General features: G+C 39.5%; 1 protein-coding gene across 2 annotated transcripts in view; it reads left to right on the forward strand.

Moving 5' to 3' along the window:
- Nucleotides 1-6,029: 6,029 nt before the first annotated feature.
- Nucleotides 6,030-22,917, forward strand: part of PRKAR2B (protein kinase cAMP-dependent type II regulatory subunit beta) — a 104,747-nt gene continuing 87,859 nt past the window's right edge. Inside the window, exon 1 of one of the 2 annotated variants that reach the window (XM_058728775.1) lies at nt 6,030-6,544. In XM_058728775.1, coding sequence (XP_058584758.1) covers nt 6,235-6,544 — 310 coding nt within the window. In that variant the 5' untranslated portion in view covers nt 6,030-6,234. The remainder of the gene's footprint in view (nt 6,545-22,917) is intronic. The other variant, XM_058728774.1, reaches the window with a different exon arrangement.

Below are 22,917 nucleotides of genomic sequence, written 5' to 3' on the forward strand. Positions count from 1 at the left end.
TTTATGTATAACTGTTCTGAAATACCTAAATTTCAGTACTATAGGCCTGGTGAGAGTGTTTTTATTTATTGTCCTATGGGCCTGCTCATGGGCCCCTCCGGTCTAGAAATTCACATCCTTCAATTCTGGGAAAAATTCCTGTATGATTTAATGATTTTCTCCATTTATCATTGATTTCTTTCTTGAACTATTATTGGATGTTGAACTTCCTGAGTCAATTCTCTAATTTTCTTATTTTTCTCTTTCATCTTCTAGATTTTTCTTTTATTTTCTGATAAATCCCCTCACTTTAATTTTGAACGTATTATCTTGATTGCATTTTTGCTCTCACGGTTTTAATTTCTAGGAGTTCTTATTCCTTTCAAATATAGAATATTGGCTATGGAGCCCGACTGCCTGGGGTCCTATCCCAATACCATCTGTAAGTTGTGTGATCTTGAACAAATTACTTAGTCTCTCTGTGTCTTGGCTTATTCATCTGCAATGTAATAATATACATACATCATAGGGTTCTCCTGAACATTGAATGAGTTGACAGATACAAAGTGTTCTGAATAGTATCTGACAAATAAATGTTAACAATTATTATTGTTTTTACTGTATATCTGAGGATATTACAATGGTTTTAGGATTTTTCTTCTGTTTACCACAGTCTTTACTTCTCTGAGTTTATTTTTTAGTTCATTTATTTTGGTTATAGTCTTTCATACTTAAAAGTTTTTTTTTTGGAAACCTGATGATCCCTACCTGAATTCACGTTTATGAGGTGTGGGGGGTGGTGGTGGGTATTGACTGGTGAACCTCAAAATGGGGTGAAAAGACAGAGAGTTGGGCCCACAAATGTCAGCATCTGTAGGTCTTGCTTCCTGAGCTGGCCAGTCGCCTAAAGAGGAATCCTCCGACTTCCTGCCTGTTAGGTACATTTAGTTCTCAGAATTTTGGGAGTCCAGTGGGGGAAAGAGGCCACTGATCAAAATCAGAATCACCAAATTAGAATCATTCCCCTTCTTGGTACAGCATCTTATCCCCACAGTCAGCTGTGCAGACCTCAAGTCACGCCCTCTGCCTCCTGCTGGAATGAAGGAGCACACTTGATGGTCTACATAGGGCAGGGGAGGGCCAGAGGGTGGACAGTGTTGTCAGCTCCTTCTACAAACATTTCATGAGTCCTCACTCCTTATTCCCTTTCAAAGGCACCCAGTGTCTCCAGCTTCTGTGCTCTGTGATATGAATGTTGTCTCGCTTCTCACTGGCTTCCTCTCCCTGAGCCCTCGCCCAAGCTTGTGTTCCAGTATTATACAGTTTGCTAAGTTAGTTCCAAAATTTTAGTAGACAACTCTCATCTGCTCTTGTTTCTTTTCCCATTCATTTCTTAAAAATTAAACAATTAAAAAAATTTTAATTTCTAAAATGCATGTAACCAAGTTTCCCATCTTAACCATTTTTAGTCTATAGTTCAGTAGTGTGACGTCTACTCACATTCTTGTGCAACCAACCTCAGACGTTTTTCATCTTGCAAAACTGAAACTCTTCACCCATTAAACAGCTTCCCACTTCCCCCTCCCCTCAGCTCCCAGCAGCCACCATTCCACTTTCTGTTTCTATGGATCTGACTATACTAGGGACTTAGCATCTAAGTGGATTTATACAGGTTTTGTCTTTTTTGACTGGTTTAATTCACTTAGCACATGGTCCTCAAGTTTCATCTATGTGATAGTATAGGTCAAAATCCCCTTACTTTTTAAGTCTACATAATTTAAAATTGTTTAGTATTATTTTTAATTTTTATTATATTTCTCTTGTTCTTTTGTCCTTATGAGTTTATAATTTTGTTTTTATCTTCCCCATTCCTTTGGCCATGGTTTCAGTGGGGCTTCAGGAAGCAGAGATAAACTTGTGAGCCTGACCTAGCCCTTAATAGGAAATCCATATTCTATTTACGACATGTAACATTTAAGGACATATTCTCTGTGGCTTTTGAGAATCTCTTTAACTGTATAAGACTCCTTCAAGGAGAGCACAAAAATAAAGTTGCATTAAGTCCTCATTTAACCAAAGAAAAACTTATGCTTTGATGTTAAGCAAAAAAGTTTCTCCAGGGAATTGTCTTCTCAGTATGAGCATAAACTCTCTGCTGGGGAATCTAGCATTGTGGATCTCCAAGTGTGGTCCCCAGACCTGCAGCATATGCATCACCTGGGACTTTGACAGAAATACAAACTCTCAGGCCCCACTTCAGACCTACTGAATCTGACAATCTGGGAGTACAAAGCTGCATGTAGAGATCAATCCTTTTATTTAGTCTTATAAGATTTCCAGGCTATGAGGTGGCCATCTGGTAGTAGGTAAATTGTGACGGTTGCCTATCCTACTGTCAGTGCCTATGTTTGGGACTTTTTGTTTCTGAAGAGTCAGGTCTCACCATGTATTTATACTCCCCGACCCCTTTCTTATCCTGCACCCCACTGGCCATACTGACTGAATCAGGAGAGAACCTCTCACTCAAGGCCAGCCAATCCACTGGATGGTCAAGACCAAACCAACTGGATTCCCTCTCTTCAGAATAGGAATTGGAAACACCAAAACTGTAGCCAGTGCTGAACTGCTAAAGGTATACAAAACTGAGAGTGATGGCTACTGCGAGCTCTGTTTAAGCACAGCCCCTGTGTACCCCAGTTGGTCTTTTTGTCTTGAGTGGGTATATATTTCTTGCACCAATGAGGCATGATCAGAGACATATTAACTGTGGGTAAGAAATGCTGTCTGATTGGTCATAGCTATGATTATCCATTGCAAAGCTTGCCCAAACTATGGCTTATCTAGGCTGTTGTCTTGTGTTGGCAGCTCCATATAAAAAAATTGATGTCTCTGTCCGGTATCTATTTAATTTTCCATGTGTGAAAACAAATTTGGTAGCATTCTCATTTCATTTCGATGCTGAACTCTCAGAGTTCTTTGGCAATTGCTTTTGCTGCTCTTAGAAACTAGTGAAAATTGCTTTGTAAATCAACCACCAAAGAATCAATTTCAGTGATGTTCTTTTAAAGAATTCAAAGATAAATAGTTCCCATAAGCCACCATCACTGCACTCCAAGGTTCAGAAGGAAATATTCTGAAAATGAAAGCAAAGGAAATCACAGAATATTACCCGAACGGTTATGTGGTAGGGAATAAAAGCCAGAATAGGAGTTTAGAAGTGAACGTTTGTTCTGAGAACAAAATTAACATAATAGGACTACCAGGATCCAGCTTTAATTTTTCAGGTCATGGTTTCTGGTTTAAAAATTGATGCAAATAAAAATGATCAGAGAGCTGTTTGCAAAGACGTTTTAATCCAACATGTCTTCTTTTAATATTATACTATTGTAGAACATCCCAGAATGGGAGAGACCATATAGGTCATCTAATCCAATTATGCATTTCATGCCTGGATCATTTCTATACCCCTAAAGAAATGACAGCCACATGACCCTGGCATTGTGGTTGATGACAGAGGCATCTACCAAGCCTCATATAGTAAATCTACAAAAACCAAACCAAAACCAACATAACAAAAACTACTTTGAAACACAAAATGTAGGATGCTACTTTGAAATAGGGTTCTTGTAAATGGATAAGGAGTGCTCTTTCCTTCTGTCATTCCTGGGGGAAAGAGTGTTATCCACAGTGGCAGCCGCTGGTTATTGTCCCCAGAACTGGTTCTCAGCTTCCGAATGTTTGCTTGGCACATGACTGCTCAAAATAAAGCTCACATTCCCAAGCTTTCCATATAGCTACGTGTTTCAGTCCTATTACTGTGCTACAAATTCTCCCAAAACTTAGAGGTTTAAGCCTTTTTATAATAACAACCTTTTTATTCTACTCCCAGATTCTGTGGCTCAGGAATTTGGGCAGGGCGTCTGTCTACTTCTGGCTACTTCTGTTATGCTGGGATGACTTCTTTGAAAGCAGTAAAAACCCCATCCAGATTCAAGAAGAGCCGAATTAAGACTTCAACTCTTGATGGGGCAGTGGCAAGGTCACACTGTAGAAGAGCACAGGGACTGGAGATATTTTTGGAGTCACCTTTGGAAAATGCATTCCATCATGCCATGGGTGTAGCCATCTTGACTAAGCTCTGGCCAAGAGGGTATAAGAGGAATTGGTGTATTCAACTTACTGGAAGCGTTCGTAGAGGGGTATGCGTGTATCTGTGTGTGTGTGTGTGTGTGTGTGTGTGTGTGTGTGTGTGTGTGTGTGTAGGTGGGGGAGGGAGTAAAATGCCTTTTCTTTCAAATATGAATGAGATGACTGGAGATACAGCATTAATTTTAAACCAGAAACTGAGGATTACAGAGCAATGAGCTAGAAGGAGCCTGGGTACCTGAAGTTCATGGAACCACCATACCAGCCCTGAACTGCTTACATTTACATTATAGAGAAATAAGCTTCTATATTGCTTAAGCTACTGTATTTTGCATTTTCTGCCACTTGCAAGCAATGCTAATCTTAATAAAAACATCATAAATGAAGGCAGATGATGCAAATTCATCTTAATTACTGGATCTAGGAATATAGTGCATATATGGCTTATATAATGCTTACACGGTTAAGAGTTTGACTAATATTGTTCTCTATGAGGATCATGGTATTTTATAAAAGCTTACCACTTAAAATGCTCAACACAATTAGAAGTACTTTACTATGTTTAAAAGCAACATGCTATTATGAGGTAGAAAAGGAACAGAAAGAGAAATACATTCACTCATGAATGCTTACAAGTTGGTTTATAAACAAAGGGTTCATATCAAGGTGAATTTTTATAAAAGGAACTAGTTTGCTATATCTTGATTTCTAGACTTCGAATTTTCTGAGTCATGTATTTACTCTTTTTTTGTGAGTGGAAAGATAAATCAGAATAACTGAACTTGCCCTTGAAATATTTATTTACAGTATTATGGCCATTGTAGAAAATGAAGTATGCTTTTTAAAAAACCATTTAATTGGCAAAAAGCATTTTTATTATTCAAAATTATAAACATTTGCAGAATTAAGCCTCATTTCAGAGTCAAGGACTTCTACTTTAAATGTACACCCTTCTAGTTCTATTTCTCTTTATATCAAGTAGCCTATTTTGGAGATATAATTAAAATCACTCAAAGTTAAGGGAAAGGTTTAAAATAAATAATAGGAGCCTCATCAAGCAAAGCTTTTTTTTTTTTCTTTAGGACTATCTGCCCTGACCATGACATTTTACTCATAATGTTTCACTACCCTGTTTGAAGGGCATCGACTAACTTTCACAAGGGCCTCACAATAAATGGTGCATTTGTCTTCATAAATAGCAGTAAAATGCATCGAGTGGACAATTTACTACTGTCAGTAAAACAAAACATAAACAGGATGTATGGAGGAAGGCTGGATAAAATGCAGCAAAAGAGAAAGAAAGGTGTCACAAGGATGGGGTATTATTTCTTCGTCCAAAAGACAACCAGTAGCACATATGACTATAAAGCAAAAGACACTGCCAACACTTATTAATGAAAGTAGATTCCCGGAGGAAAATAAAATGCCGCTACCGAGGTGGAGGCTGAAGTTTCGGGGCAATTCGCGTGGCAGCAGCTCTGCGCGGTTCCTGGTGCTGAAGGACTTGTGGAATTCGGCCGAGAGGCCCGTCCGCACCGGAGCGAGGACAGGTGGACGGGGAGGTGCAACCCGGGGGCCACCTGCGGCCGTGCTGACAGGACTCCGCGCCCAGCGCGCGCCCAGCAGCGTCGCCCCATCACCCCGCCGCCGCCAGCCGGAGTCTTCCGCACCGCAACCTTCCCAGCGGCGGTGCGCGGCGCCCGCCGGCGGAGGTTGCCATGGTTTCCGGGGGTCACGTGGGCGCGCTCCGACGCCCCCTCCCGCGCGGCGCGGCGCGGCGCGGGCGCGGGCGCGGGCGCGGGCGCGGGCGCGGCGGGGGCGGGGCGGCCCGGGCGGGGGGAGAGGAGCAGCGGCGGCGGGAGCGGGAGGAGCCGGAGATGCTGCCAGCCCTCCCGGGGCCGCGCTCGCTCAGCCGCCGCCGCCGGACGGAGCAACCGCGCGCCGGGAGCCGCGGGCCGGGCCAGCCGGGCCGCCGGGGCCCAGAGCGCCGCGCTCGCAGCGGGTAGCGCCGCTAGTGCCGTCCGCGCTCTCTCGGCGGCCGCGGGGCCGCAGGCTGGTCCGGGGAGGCGGCGAGGGCGGTGCCCAGGCGCCCGCCGCCCGGCAGGCAGGATGAGCATCGAGATCCCCGCGGGACTGACGGAGCTGCTGCAAGGCTTCACGGTGGAGGTGCTGAGGCACCAGCCCGCGGACCTGCTGGAGTTCGCGCTGCAGCACTTCACGCGCCTGCAGCAGGAGAACGAGCGCAAAGGCGCCGCGCGCTTCGGCCATGAGGGCAGGACCTGGGGGGACGCGGGCGCCGCCGCCGGGGGCGGTACCCCCAGCAAGGGGGTCAACTTCGCGGAGGAGCCCATGCACACCGACTCCGAGAACGGGGAGGAGGAGGAGGAGGAGGAGGCCGCGGACGCCGGGGCGTTCAACGGTGAGGACCCGACCCCCTGCGCGCCCCCGCTCGCCCGCGCCGTTCCCCGACTCTGCTCTAGAATCCCGCAGCTCTGCACACCCGCCTCTCCCCGCGTTCTCCACCTAACCTACCTTCCATCTCGCCCACCCCCTCAGCATCCATTTCTGTCTCTCCCACTCGCCCACCTTCCTACTCTGCTTTCGTGTCGTGCCCTCCCCCTCGTCCCCTCCTCGGGAGGTGGGGAGCTGAAAGGTGACGGCTCTCTGCCCAGCTGCCCCCTCTCGTCCTGGGCTCTCTGGCACTGGACGGCCGGTGTGGGGTGGGCATCTGAAAGACAACTTTCACTGTGGTTGGAGAGATTTCGCTGTACGGATACCATTGTGCGTAGAGGAAACCGGCCCACTTGGCATCCTCTTGCAGCCCTTATATTTATTAATGGGGTGTCCAAAGAGAAAAGGCGAGGGGTATTCAATTGGATTGGCTTTGCTGCCGTTGGGACCGCATGTTCCCTGAAAGGAGCATGGAATTGGACTCACTGGGGCAGATCGAAATTTATGGTAATAACTTTGACATTCTTGGAAACGGAGTGATCTGTTGTTTCCCAATTTACCAATACCGCGTTGTGTTATTTTTGGATACACAACAAAGGATCCTGTTTAGCCGGCAACTCATGGGGTCTTTGGAATGAGGAACCGGGCTAATGGTTTACTTTTTATTTAAAACAAATATTCAATGATTTGGTGCCTTTTAAAAAAACAAAGTATGTGAAAAACACTGTAGGAAGTTCTGAAAGCTTGTTGGTTGTCTTTAGAATGAAAAGCCAGTGAGTAATTGTAAGGACTGTGCCAGACACAAGCTGGAAAGAATGAATGGGAAAGAAAAAGGAATTTTCTCAAATAGCTGCTCCTGACAAGTCCCACCCCTTCTGCTTACAACCCTCTTTTCCTAACACACACACACACACACACACACACACACACACACACACACACACACATTTACAGCCTCCTGTATTTACACCACATGCCTAAATCCCGTCTTTATGGCATCCCAAGCTGAAATACCGTGGTGTGGAAGTGTTTTCTCTTTGTGGTGTAAGAGACTTGCATTTCAGCATTGCACCAGTGTGTATTTATTTACACTGCTTGTGGTTTGTGTGTCTGCAGTGTATTCTGTAGAATGAAAACCTTTTAAAGTGTTATTTCCTGGAGTATGTTCCTAGGAAGGTGTTTCTTTCCTTTGCAAATTTGTCCAAATGTGTTATAAAATTAATGTATATTTAGCTTGCCTGAAACAATCACAAATACCCTGGAAATTTGTGTCCTATGAAGACAAGAAGAAAAATTGTTACCTTAACAATTTTAATTTTGGACTTTGTAGTATGGCTAGGGATAAGATGATCATAGTCTTTATTGTTCTTTTTGCATAAGAATTTAATCAAGTGCTTTTCTTGCTAGAAACAAGAGAAAGGTAAAAGAAAGCATATTTTAAATTGAGAAGAAGCCAATAATGGATGACACAGAAAGGGCAGAAGCATTTTCTTTTATTCTCCTGACACATGCATGCAAACACACATACATAACACATGCACACACAAAGGAAAAAAAAAAAAAGACTCATTTCCCAGATTGGAGGAAACTAGGAATTAAGGAGGTGGTAAGAAAAAAACCTGCATATGTTTGAGATGATATATTAATATAACTAAAATATTTTCTAGTATGATACTTTTGAAATACTTTGCATTGATGATTCCATTTTCTCCTTATAACAGTGTATATGGTACACAAAACTGATTTTATTACCATTTTGTAATGAATAAGCCATTAACTTCTAAGCAGCAGGGATCATTTTATATGATTTTTTATGTTCTCCAAGGCACCTTTATTGTAAAAATTAATCTGTGTGAGTTTTAATGAATGCTCGTTAACCGATTGCATATTTATTTCCCACCCCTGCCCTCAAGGACTTTAAAATTACTTTTTGACTACAGCCAAATTCAATTTGATCATTATCTGATAAACACACACACGCATATGTGTATAACAAAAACTTTGGCAGTGGTACTTGCCTCTATTAGGTGCACTAGAATATATCTACTAGAATATCTTCTATTTTAATTAATTCTCCCTTATTATTACTATTTTTAATGCATGTAAATTGTGTGAGATCTGCAGTTAAAAAAAATATATGTAGACTACCAGGGGTTGACAAACCTTTTTGTAAAGGGCTAGACGGTAAATATTTTAGATGCCCTGAGCAACACAATGTCTCCATTGAATATGTTTTCTTTCTTTCTTTCTTTCTTTCTTTCTTTCTTTCTTTCTTTCTTTCTTTCTTTCTTTCTTTCTTTCTTTCTTTCTTTCTTTCAACAACATTTTAAATATACATCTGCTCTGGTTGTTGGGGTTGTAGAAAATTGGCCACAGACCAAGGCCATAGTTTGCCTTCCCCTGGCTGGAGTGGGGGAAAAAGTCAAAATAGTACCATTGGGGGGAAGAAAAAACAACAGGAGTGAGCCTATCAGTTTAATGTTTAGTTCCAAAGAATTTCCAAAATATAAAACATCAGGTACCGGGCAATTCTCCTAGCATAGTAAAGAATAAGTACTAGCTGGCGAGTCTTAATTTACTGTGACCCAGCACAAGACCAACTGGGTCGCTCATTCTTAAATTTTAGTATACATCTCAAGGAAGTTTGATTCAGAAATGAATATTACCTGGCACTACTCTAGGAGAGCTTTTGAATAGGTTGGGATCTTTTTTTTTTTTTTTAAACAGACCGTCTGGGTCATTCTTATATCCATAGTTCCCTGACCACACTGTGAGAAACACTGATCAACAGATAGCGATGGTAATAATGTCTTTGTCTTGCTAACATTTACAGAAGTAGCTACCGCTTATTGGCATTTGCTGTGTGCCAGGCATTATCTGAATACTTTGATTCATTATCCCAGCTTTATGAGAAAGATGAGGCCGCCACTTGCCCAGTGTTTCACAGCTAATGTGTTGCAGAACCAGGGTTGGAACACTGGTGGACCTGGCTCCATCCTTCTCTTAACTCCCAGGTTAAAAGTTAAGAGGAGCTGGGGCCAACATCACGTGAACATCCCTTTTGTGTCAGATTCTACTTGAGACCCTTGATGTGTTTTATCTATAAGGCTCTGATAAATGAACGTGTCCAAGATTACACATGGAACTAGTTAAGTGGCAGAGCCTGGTTTCTTACTCAACATCTATCTGCCCCAAGACCATCAGAGAGTTCTTCCTAAATGAAATTTATACAATGGACTGACTCATGGATCAGGTTTTCCTGGTTATTTTTCCAGTAATGGTGATGAATTTGCATGGATTGGTTCATACCGACTCTCATGAATCCCTTTAGGACAAGTGATGATATTTATGAGAGGTTGGGCACATTTTTGACAGTGAGGTGGCTTCCCATTTGACTCAGGTAGGGATCGAACATATGACTTTGACCTCAGTGTGGTGGTTGAAACAAAGAAGTGAGTCAGAGTCTGGTAGCCTGGCCGTTGATAGCAGTAGGCCAAATGGTCAGATGGGTGAAGGTGGTCTTCTTTCCTGGGGATCTGAAGGATCCCTTTCTCTGCTGGTAGCTCTCCCATTCCCGTCCTGTTTTCTTAATTTTATTACTTGTGTTACTTTCATTTTGCTTTCAATTCTGGATAAAAGGGCAACCTTCAGGTGTTAGAATGATAATGGCATATGGCAATAACCCTTCCAGGGAAGTCTTAAGTCCTTAAAGAAGCTATGATGGAGACTGCCTCCCTCTTCCCCATGCTGCAGAAAGCACCTCAAGCATGACATGTTGCTTCTGAAAGGGTAGTATCCCCAGGCTAAGAATATATTAAAAGGGTTTACAGTAGGCCAAAGAGTTGGATCAGTACCAGCTTGGAGTAGAATCTATGATAATCAATGGTTTCACGTAGGCATCACTGTGAGGTCTTATGTTGCTCAATAATTTCTTCAGTGAAGTTGCTGAAATTATAAAATGAAGTAAATAAAATTCCAAATTATCCCTATAAATTGACAAGTGGTCAGAAGAAAATTAAATTACTTATGGGTACATGAAGATCAAGCTGGAAAAAAAATAAACTGTATACAAAATATAGAGGACTAATTTTCCATATTTTAGAAGAAAAATCTAGAGTTCAAAGTGGGTACACAAGCCAAAAATATAGAATATCTTATAAAGCAAGCATGTCAAGATATATAAATAGAAATTCACCATGTAAAAACTATGACTAAATCCTCTTAACTCTGGCCTATGTCAAATCCTTATTGGAGAATCGTATCTACCTATGATTTTTTTTTTTACAATTTAAGGGGAGTATGGGGAATTTATAAGAGATCCTTAACATCACAGAAAATATTGGAGCACGGAGTGGTGGGACGAGATTAAGAGAACAAATTTATACGTACATGTATGGGCTTCCTAAGAACCTTCTGTGAAAGTGTTCTTCACCATGCTCATCCTGGGAGTAAAAAAAAACACTTCCACCTATTGACTTCTTGGCCTAATTGACAGTGGGAACATGTAGAGAGTAATCATAGGTTTAATGAATTGTTGCTTTGGCTGATGTATTAGGCTCACTTTTATCTCTGTGTCCTTATTTAGAGCTTGCTCTCTGTGGCCGCTAGAGATGATTACGAGACAAAGCAGCCAATTGTTAGTTCTTCATCAACCTCTTCAATACATTTAATTCGTTTGAAAATGTTCATGAAAGTCAGACAACACTTACTTTCTTTCACATCTGAAGCCCTGTGCTAAGCATACTGACATATAATCACAGTAGTAGTACTCACCTCATAAGGTTGTTAGAGGATAAATGGATTAATATTTATAAGGTCCCTCAGGACAGTGCACATAGCAAGCATTGTTTTCCATGTAAGACAAATGACCTCATTAACATGAAATCTTACAGGAGTGTAAACTTCTTGCAGAATAGCAATTTAATTGTATTTTGTGGAAATGAATCTAGTGTTTACACTTTTTAGAGAAATGAAGTAGGAAATGAGCTTACGTGGCAGTTCCACTTGGGATTTAATGTGAAGTTATGTTGTGCAGTAATAAAACCCACATTCTTTCAACTCATAATTTGTAGCTAAGAGCTCCAGACTTTTAAATTAATGAGACTTTATTGCCTTTGGCTATTAGAAATTTACATGGTAAGTTTTAAATTTATATGGTAGCTTTAAATCCTCCTGAAATGGAAATTACATCATTCATGACAATGGCTAAAATATTTATGCTATTATTTTAGTTATGAGCAGAAAACAATAATAGAGAAGATTTTAAATTAAAAAATATTTTGAGTTTAGATGGTGATTTTTAGAGTAGAACAGGTAAAACATTATTCATTTTAATAGTAGTAATAAGTGAATGCTTTGGAGATTGAAATTGGGAAATCAAAGTACTTGAAATAGTGTCTTTTCTCAAACTCTTACCCATCTGTTACTTTAGGCTCAGGGAAAAGGGAGGGTGGGAGGGAGAAAGAGCAGAGTAAAATCAGTTGGGATTTGTGTAAGGTTCTTTGACTAATTTGTACTTTGTCTGAAGAGAGCACAAAAGGAAAACACCGGAACAAAAATTGAAGAATACTTTAATTTGTCTCCATGTCTTAAAAATCCAACTGGTCAACCATTATTTAACATAAGAGAGTTCTAAGCTTTCCATTTGAGGTTGCACATAGGGATGTGCTGTGTCTTGGTAGGATGGAGTAAATATTTAATGGTTATTATTATTGAAATATAGTTCCGAATCCCTTGAAATATATTTGTAAATCCCAGCCCTGTGGGTTCCAGTAAATTTCCAGCTGTCAAGATTTTGTTCCTGGCTGCCTCAAGAAAACCAAATGTGTTTCTTTTTCAACTGTGTAAATACTGACAAGAGACCTTTGAATTCCTCAGTGGGAGGCTTCTTTGTGATCCATTTAGAAAGTCATGTAATGGGAGTACTAGCAGTTAGAGAAGGCCTTTGGTAGAGAGGTTGGGGTTCAGTGAAGGAGATTGAGTGACTGACCACAGAGCCTGAGTGGTGTCCACAGTCATTTGATACCAGAAAGGGGCTGGGACCTGGGGGTGACCTGTTAGGAGAAGGAACGTATGCAAATTGGAAGGTAGGATGCTGTACTCATTCTCTGATTTACTCACTGTAGAAATATCGATTGAGTGCCAACTCCTTCCTTTTTTTTTTTTTTTTGGTCTTAGAAAAGAAATGATTATTCTCTTAAGTTGACCATCTCTGGACTTCTGAAGAAACAATCCTTTTGTGGGGGCTCATGGGTGGCTCAGTCAGTTAAGCATCCTACTTTGGCTCAGGTCATCAAGTCACACACAGTTCAGGAGTTTGAGCCCCGCATCAGGCTCTGCACTGACAGCGTAATAATTTCCTTAACCCCAGTTTGGTTGATTTTGGTCTTCTTTTTCATAGAACTATTCCTTATATTTTATGTGCTATTTATATTAACTTACATGTTATAAATTGTTTCTTCCATCAAGGTGATAGATAAGGTTTAAGAGGCAAGGCTAAAGAGAAGTATTTTTGTACTTTTGTCTTCAGAATTACCAAATTTTTTGTTCTTTGATTTTTTTTTCACTACAGCGAAATTACTTTTAGACTTTATTTTTATGTCAATTGCTTAAGGATAGGCAATGGGAAATAAAAAAGAGTGCAGTGATTTTTCTCAGTTGGATGAGTTCTAATCACCATGTTCTTATAGTCCTTCCAGTCTTATCAATACCTTTTAGTTATTGTAGAGTTAGTCATAAAAACCCCACTATGATACTCACCACTGTCTTTATCTTATGGGAGCAAGTTTTGTGTTTCGGAAATTCAAAATGACTCAGACTGTTCCATTATGTAATTATTTTGTGGAAAGAATTTGAGCTAAATTTTTCAGGTCATGGCTTATATGAAAACAAAACAATCTAAAAAAAATCGGAACTGTAAACACAGTTGGTGTAACATTTATAAATGTTTCAGCAATAGGCATTGCCATGTGTAACTTAATATGTTTGGAAACTTAAAAAAAATCATTCCAGTTGCTGATGTTTAAAAATGGTTCTGCATTAAAAAAAAAAAAAAGACAAAAGGTCAAAATATAAACACATGTTCCACATAAAAATGAAGCCAAGAAGATATACTGTATACAGTTATTCCCATATCTGTTTGGCTAGGGACTGACATTGTTTAACTTATATTAGCTGTTCCAAGACAAAATAGCTCATGGGAGTGATATTGAGGTTTTTTGTTTTTGTTTTTGTTTTTGTTTTTTGATAAAAAAGAAGGCAAAAGCTTCCATTTGTTTAGATACATTTCAGTTGAGACCAAAAAACATCTTTCCAAAAAGTTATGCTGAATTAAAAAGTGACTCAGCTGTTTCATTTCAGTTACTAAAGCTAATGTTTGTTAAATGATGCTCTTTTTATTTAATTATAATTGTTAACATTTTTGGCTGCTGAAGTGCCAGACAGCAAGACCATTTATCCATGTGCCATTTAGGCCTCTCCAAAGTAAGTGATGGAGTCAGGATTTGAACTTGACACTGTGAGTTCAGAGCCCATCTCCTTAACCATGGTGCACCTAATTTTCAATAACTCTGATAGCAGGAATATGGTTGAAAAGAACCACATACCAAAAAATAAGCTATCTACTTTTAACTCTAGATATATATAGTCTGGCCAAGTGTTGATCTGTCCCTTTAACAGTTGTTTTCTCTGTGTATCCCATTAAAATTAGCACTTCATATACTTTTACAAACTTGACAAAATATTTACTTTTTTTTTTTTTTCAACGTTTTTTATTTATTTTTGGGACAGAGAGAGACAGAGCATGAACGGGGGAGGGGCAGAGAGAGAGGGAGACGCAGAATCGGAAACAGGCTCCAGGCTCCGAGCCATCAGCCCAGAGCCCGACGCGGGGCTCGAACTCACGGACCGCGAGATCGTGACCTGGCTGAAGTCGGATGCTTAACCGACTGCGCCACCCAGGCGCCCCTGTTTATTTTTTTATTAATGTTTTTTATTCATTTTTGAGAGAGCAAGAGACAGAGTGCAAGCAGGGGAAGAGCAGAGAGAGAGGGGACACAGGATCTGAAGCAGGCTCCAGGCTTCGAGCTGTCAGCACAGAGCCCAATTGTGGGTCTCCAACCCAAGAACTGTGAGATCATGACCTGAGCCCAAGTTGGACACCCAACCGGCTAAGCCACCCAGGCGCCCCCTAATTCTTAAAACTTCTTTATTATATACCATCACTAGGAGAATGTATTTGAGTATGAACTCCCAACATATGCCTTTATAAATGCTATGCAGATACCAACATATTAACTTATTTTATACATGACAAATCACCCTACGATATAAACTTTGAAAGGGAGAAGTAAAAAGTAATTGTAAACAAGTCCTAATTTTTTTTCTTTAAGCTGAAGGATTGCCTTATGTTCTTCTTGGTGTGTGTGAACTATTTTGGAGACCAAAACTTAACTTGATATAGTCTGTTAATGTATAAGGTGGCTGTGATCAACTTTGCTTTCCTGATTTAAGCTCCTACATTATAAAGGACCTGTAGGTAGTAGGGGCTTGTGTGTGTGTGTGTGTTTGTGTGTGTATTTTAATAGACATTCATTAGATAAGTTAATTGTTTGACTCAACGGAAGTGTGGTAAAATAACGAAGAAAATCCTATCTTATGAGAAGGAAATAAGATCCAGGCTTTTTTTTTTTTCTAACTTGTAGTCCTGTCTGCCTCTTGAAGTCCAACATAGATTGTAGAGTACTTGCATTCTTTGTGCAAATTTTGGGGATGTGACAAAGAGAAGCATTCTATTATAGGTCTTTAGTTCAGCATCACTAAATCATGGACGTGTCAGAACTAAAAGAAAATCAAAGTTTAAACAGTTTAAAGAAATGCAGTTTCAAAGAGTATCTCAGGAGGGAAATCTCTGGAGATGACAGTTGGTCAGGAGAGAGACTTTTCAATATCTCCTTTTTTGTAACTGAAAAAATGTTTATGATATACTTATATTACCTATTAAATAAATTTTAACTGTAAAAAGACATGAAAGAAAGGAAATTCTTTTGTTTCTATCCAGTAAGTAGTAAATAAAGCACAGCCTTTAAAAGCAAAACACCAGGGTGCCTAGGTGGCTGTCTGTCATTAAGCATCTGACTTTGGCTCAGGTCATGATCTCATGGTTTAGGAGTTCAAGCCCCGCTTCAGATAAAAAGAAAAAAAAAAAAAAAACCGTGAGCCCTGCTTTAGGTGAAGCCCACTTTTCTCTCTCTCTCTCTCTCTCTCTCTGCCCCTTGTGAGATTCTCTTTCTCTCTGCCCCTCGCTCACTTGCACCTCCACTCCCAAAATAAATAAAGAAAAGAAAAACACCACCACAACCTTTAGAGGCATACGATACAGCACAAAACTGATATAGCCAAGTATTCTATGAGTTATTTTCTTGGTTCTTAGTGCCCAGTCCTCTTTCCTTAACTTTCTGCCAAATCCCACCCTTTCTCCAGAGGTTAACTTACATTTCACCCCACAAATAATCTTTGCAAGTGCAAGATTCTCTGGTTGACATTAATGCTATCGGAATGGCAGATGAATATGCCTTGCATCTCAGTAAGCTTTGCAGTTGTGAGCTGCCCTTGCCACAGGCAGGCGGGAATATGTAGAAATATGCTCTCTCTCCCCAAAGCTTTCCTGCCCATAGTAGGTGCTCCAGTGTATCTTAAATTAACCTCACTTGAATAGTAAATGTCCATAAATGTGTACTTCTTATGTGATTGAAACTTTCTTAAGGCATGTAAACATTTAAAATCGTCTTCTTTTGGAGCACCTGGGTGGCTCTGTTGGTTGGTTAAGCGTCCGACTTTAGCTCAGGTCATGATCTTGCGGTCGGTGAGTTCGAGCCCCGTGTCTGGCTCTGTGCTGACAGCTTAGAGCCTGGAGCCTGTTTCGGATTCTTTGTCTCCTTCTCTCTGCACCTCCCCCACTCGCTCTCTCTCTCTCTCTCAAAAGTAAATAAACATTAAAAAAATATTTTTTTAAATAGCCTTCTTTATTTTTTTTTAAAGTTTATTTGGGGGAGGGGGGAGGGCAGAGAGAGAGGGAAAGAGGCTCCCAACTCAAGCAGGCCAAATGTAAGGCTCAAACTCAAGTAACTGTGAGATCATGACCTGAGCCAAAACTAAGAGTTGGAGGCTTAGCAGACTAAACCACTCAGACACCCGTAAGATAGTCTCCTAATAATCCTTTACATTAATGCACTTTAAAATGTTTTCATTTCATAGCCTGCCTTCCGCTATGAAGGTTTATACTTCATTTAAAGATGAGGCCATATTCTTTCAGGCTGATATTTGGTCACTCTGCAAAATGCAGAGAGCACAGGCATACAGGCTTTTCTTGCCGGTAAGGATTTCTAATAGCTTTCTAATTGAGGACACATTCTGACCCACCCAGACTTCTGTGTCACTGCTTCTGCTTACAGGAGCTCCATGCCAAATCCGAAACTAGTCTGTGGCCCTGAACCTGCTTTGTCCTTTTCTTATCTCTCCCCCCTTCCTTATCATTCCTCCTTCAAGCCTGAATCTTGCCTACCCCCAAAGCTCCTTTGCCCTCCAGCTTTTCCTCAGGCACCAGCACACCCATTCCCTTTCTTTGAGATTCAGATTGATGTGTCTGCCAGCCTGCTTACCAGCCACCTCCACTTACTTGTTCTTTAGGCGCCTCCAAATAATTTTGTCTTAAAATGTTTATTTTCTGCCTCAGTTATTGCCTGCACTACCTTGTCACTTTTCCCCCTCCACTAATGTAATAAACATGGTCAGGAGAGCCCCCTTTGCTTTGCCTCACATTTCTTTTCTTTTTTTTTAATGTTTATTTTTGAAAGAGAAACACAGAGACCGAGCACCAGTGGAGGGGCAGAGAGAGAGGGAGACAGAATCCGAAGCAGGCTCCAGGGTCTGAGCTGTCAGCACGGAGCCCGACGCAGGGCTCGAACCCACGAACTGCGAGATCATGGCTTGAGCCTGAGCTGTCAGATGCTTAACCAACTGAGCCACCCAGGCACCTCTCACATTTCTTAAATCCAGTAGTTTATGGAAAACAGATTGCTTTTAGTTGCTGAAAACTTAGTGACATGAAAAATCAGAAACAATGGAAATTAAACAAAAAACATGACTTACTTTGTCATGGAGTTTGGATTTGAATCCAAATGGCTGGCTCTGCCATTAATAACTTTTGGCACCTTGAGCAAGTTCCTTTGCCATCTGTGACTCAGTTTTCTCATCTATGGAATGGGAATAATGATAGTACTCACCAGAGAGGGTTGTTGTAAGAACCGAATGAGTTAACAGTGTTTGACATACAGTAAAGTATTACATGCACATTTGTTGGAGGGAGAGTGACAGAAAGAACAGGCGACATTTAGAAGTCAGTGAGAACAGGACAGTTTTAAAAATGAAGTTTGATTGGAAATGTGAGAAACTAAAGATCGCTTTCAAAGCAGTATAGTAATAGTACTTTTAGAAAAAAGTTGTTAGTGAAAAATATAAAAGTAAAGGCTTTAGATCGTTTAGCGAAGTGTTTCAGACTTTAAAAACGCCATGCTCCTTTAAATCTCAAGCACTTTAATTCTATTTGACATGTAAGGTAAATAGTCCAATCTAAAAAAAAAAAAGAAAAAAAAAGTAAAAAAAAGCAATGGCATAAAGCTTTGCTTTATTTTCACACCATCTCCTCCTTTGAGAACCCGTGTTTAACTGGTAGAATAAATAAATTTGTGTAAACTTCTCCCAAGTTTATAGTTTCATTTAAGTTTTCACAAGTCATTTTAAAACATCTTAGGAAAATGTAGGTAAAAGTATTGAAAATAGTCACTTGATTTAAATGAGGCAGATGCCTGTAGTAAAAATATGAATATGTGCCTAAAATATAAATTAATTGGGAAAAAATAGTTATATTACATTGGCAGCTTGTTGCCATTTCCTCATGTCATAATATTTATGAAAGTAAGCTCACGGTGGGACAAATTTCTGCCTTCCTAAGTTTTCCATTAAAATGCGGTTTTATTCTGAAAACCCATAATTCTATACTTGCTCATTGCACATTGCTAGCTTAATATATTTTTAGGAGAAAAAAAAAAGACCGTCTTTTTGGATACGTGGCATTGTTCACAGGTCTTTGATTTCCTATTAGACTGTCACTAATGACAGTTTATCGATAAGGCAATATTAGGACTTTTGATTCATAATAAGTCCTTAAAATAATTTCCTTGTAATCCCTTAAAAAGAATCCCAAAGGCATTTCAGTGTTTGAATTCTAACAAAAACTCATTTGTAAAAAGGGGATTTTATGTAAAATATTTTAAGAGAATGTTTAGCATTAAAAGGGTATGAAGTTTCAGTTAATGAAAGATGAATGAGTTCTGGAGATCAGCTGTGCAGCAGTGATGATAAATACTGTACCGTATTGTATGCTTGAAGTTTGCTGAGAGTATAGATGTTAGGTTAAATTTTGACACACACGGTGGTAAATAACTACGTAGAGGTGATTGAGAAGTTATTTAGCTTGATTGTGGTGATCTTTTCACAATGTATACATACATCAAAACATCAAGTTGTACACCTTAAATATATATACAGTTTTTGTAAGTCAGAGATAATAACGTTAAAAAAATAGAACATGAACTAATCTGGTTGCTCTGAAAGTGTCAGAACATATTTGAGAGATTTTTTTCTGCCAAAATTAAGTAGAGCGAACATTTTTTCCTTTTTTCAAATTGTGAGAGATTTCCAATGTACCGAAAAGAACAGAGACTAAGTAGGGAACACTCACCTAAGTCATCTTCTAGCTTCAACAAATTTTAACAATTATACACGTGAGGCTTTTTTTTTTTTCCTGAGGCTTTTTCTTTTAAGAAAACACGTGTGATAGAAGTCCCTTGTGTACTCCTTTCTTATCCCGTTTTCTTAACTATAGATCCCCATAGATCTCCACCACTGTGATAAATTTAGCATTTATATTTTCTATGCATGTTTTTGCACTGTTACTACATAGGCATTTATTCATAGCTTAGAAATAGTGCTATTTTGCATATTTTCAAAGTCTGTATAAATTGCGCCACTTATAAAAGTTTCATTTATGTAAATTATAATTTTCCACTGTATTTTTGAGAATAGTTTTTGAGATGATGTTATATTGATTTGTGTAGCTTTAGTTCATTTTTTAAAAAAATTGTTTTTAACATTTATTTTTGAGAGACAAAGAGGCAGAGCATGAGCGGGGAAGGTGCAGAGAGAGAGGGACACACAGAATCCGCAACAGGCTCTGAGCTGTCAGCACAGAGCCCAACTCTGGGTTCCAACTCAAGAACGATGAGATCATGACCTGAGGCCAAAGTCAGATGCTTAATGACTGAGTCACCCAGGTGCCCCAAGTTCATTATTTTTTAAATTTTACTTTTATTTTTTATTTATACTGCTATGTAGTATACCTTTGTGTAAATAGATGCTTTATCTAGTCTTTGATAAATAACTTTGGGTGTTTCTAATTTGTTGTCATTACAGTGCTGTAGTGAACATTGTGTGTGTATATGTGTGTTATGCACATATACTAGAGTTTTTAAAGGTGGTTTTCAAAGTGTGTTCTGGGACCCCTTGAAGAATCATTCCCCTCCCAATTTTAGACCTTTTCAGGGAGTCTGTGGGGTGAAAACTATAATAATAATAGTGTTCTTTGCTTTTTACCCGCCCCCCCTCATTCTGTTGTAAGTGTATAGTAGAGTTTTTCAAAGGGTACATGATGTATGATATAAAACATCTGAAGGTAGAAGCTGATATGAGAACCTAATTGTCCTCTGTTAGATTTGCAAAAATGTAAAACAGAGTCATTCTTTTTACTGAATTTTGTTTTGTTTTGGAAAATAGTTATTTTCCATAAAAATACGTTATTTATAATAACATGTAATTGTTTTGTTGTTGGTAGTTTTAAATATTTTTTAAATTTATCAATTTTAATTTCTAATACAACAATTATCAGTGGATATAACCTATTAAAGCAAATAATTTTTAAGAGTGGAAAGAGGTTTTGAGACCAAAAGGTTTGAGGACTGCTGCTGTAGGTAGATACTTAAGTGTGGAAAGGCTGGTTGTATGGGGTGCACAGCTTTAACCACACCTCAGACTGTTGTGTTTACACCACTTTATTTTTCAGCAGAGGGGAAGAGTTCCTGGTCCTCCACATTCAAGATAACATATGTTATCAGATTTGAACAAGCTTTGCCAGCAGGATGGATGTTAAAATCTCATTGTGAATTAAATTTGCTTTTTCCTGATTACTAGTAACACTGGGCATCTTTTTATTATGTTCATGGACTATGTTTGTAGTTTCTCTTCTGTGGAAAATTTTTTTATTCTGTGCTATTTTTCTCATCCTGCTAATTGTATTTTTCTTCCTGATTTATAGGAAGATTTCTTTCCTTCTTCCTTCTTTTCTTTCCATTTTCCTCTTCCTCCTCTCCCTCCTCCTCCTCCCCATCCTCCTCCTCCTCCTCCTCCTCCCCGTCCTCATCCTCCTCTTTCTCCTCATTCTGGTTACTAATCCTTTGTTGGGTAACATGCATTAGAAAAATCTCACAGTCTTGAGCCTGTCTTTTCATGTTGTTTATGGTAATTTTGGTTGAGCACTTTCTTGATTTTAAGCTTCTTAATTCCTAAATTTTAAGTTGAGTTTCATACCTAAGGATTTAATACAGTGATAATTTATTTCTCTGTATGGTTTGGGATGGGAATTTCATTGCATTTTTTAAAATACACATCATAGGGGCACCTAGCTGGCTTGGTCAAAGCGACATGTAGCTCTTAATCTTGGGGTTGTGGGTTCAAGCCCCATATTGGGTGTAGACATTACCTAAAAATAAAATAAAATTTTAAAAAATGCATCATTTATTGACTTTTTTCCCCACTGATTTTTGAATATCAATTTTCTATATATGTGTGAATGGGGGCTCATGGGTGGTTCAGTAGGTTAAGCATCTGACTTCGGCTTAGTTCATGATCTCATGCGTCGTGAGTTCAAGTTCCACATCAGGTGAATTCGAGCTCCACTTTGGGTGAGCTTGAGCCCCGCATAGTGTGAGCATAAGCCCCGCATCTGGTGAACACCCTTGCTTTGGGTAAGCGTGACCCCTGTTTCGGGTGAGCCCCACTTCTCTCCCTCTCCCTCCCCCTTCCCCTTGTGGGATTCTCTCTCTCTCTCTCTCTCTCTGTCCCTCACTCACTTGCACCCTCTCTCTCTCTCTTAAAAAAATAATAAATAAAAGAAACATATAAACGTGAATGTACTTAACATCTTTATTCTTTTCTGATGGTTTTTCTATTTGTTCATCAATATCTCTGAGTTAATATGACTTTCCATGGTCTTGATGTATGGTAAGTAACTCCCACCTTATCTTTGTTCAGAATTATTTATTCATAGGTTTTTATTATTCCATATATCTTTTAGGAGAAGCTTTTTAAATTTTGTGAAAAACTTCATTTGGGAGTTTTATTGGAATTGTACTTGATTTATAAAAAATTTTGGAGAGAAAAGACATTTTAATGATATTGAGTCTTACTCTACACGAACATGATACATCTCCATTTATCCAGTTTTCTCCAAAAAGGATTTTCCTATCTCTTCTTAGTTTTATTTCTAAGTAACTTATCACTTTTGTTCTTATAACTAGGATTTTTTGTCTAGTACATATTCTGTCATTACTGAAAATATATAAAAGGAACTGTAAAACTCAATAATGAGAAGCCCCTAATCAAACCGAGTTAAAAGACTTGGCCAGTTTAATAAAGAAGACATCGGGATGGCCAATAAGCACATAGGATGGTGCTTGGGATTTTTAGTTATTAAGGATATGAAAGTTAAAACCACAACACAACACTGGGGTGCCTGCGTGGCTAGGCATCCAACTCTTGGTTTCAGCTCAGGTCATGATCTTGCAGTTTGTGGGTTTGAGCTCCATGTTGGCTCTGTCCTGGCTGCACTGAGCCTGCTTGAGATTCTCTCTCCCTTTCTCTCTCCCTCTCTCTCTCTCTCTCTCTCTCTCTGCTCCTGCCCATGTGCTCACATTCGCACACACTCTCAAAATAAATAAACATTAAAAGCCACAATACACAGAAGAATGGCTACATTGGTAAAGATGTGGAGTAACTAGAAGAACTCTCTTATTTTGCCTGTGAGAATGTAAAATGGTACACCTAGGAAAAATGTGGGGTTTTATAAAGTTAAACATTTCCCACCTATAACCCAGCAATCCACACTAGGCATTTACTCAAGAGAAATAAACACATATGTTCACGAAAAGGATTGTATATAAATATTTATAG

This window comes from Neofelis nebulosa, chromosome 4 (genome assembly GCF_028018385.1).
Source record: "Neofelis nebulosa isolate mNeoNeb1 chromosome 4, mNeoNeb1.pri, whole genome shotgun sequence".
NCBI lineage: Eukaryota > Metazoa > Chordata > Mammalia > Carnivora > Felidae > Neofelis > Neofelis nebulosa.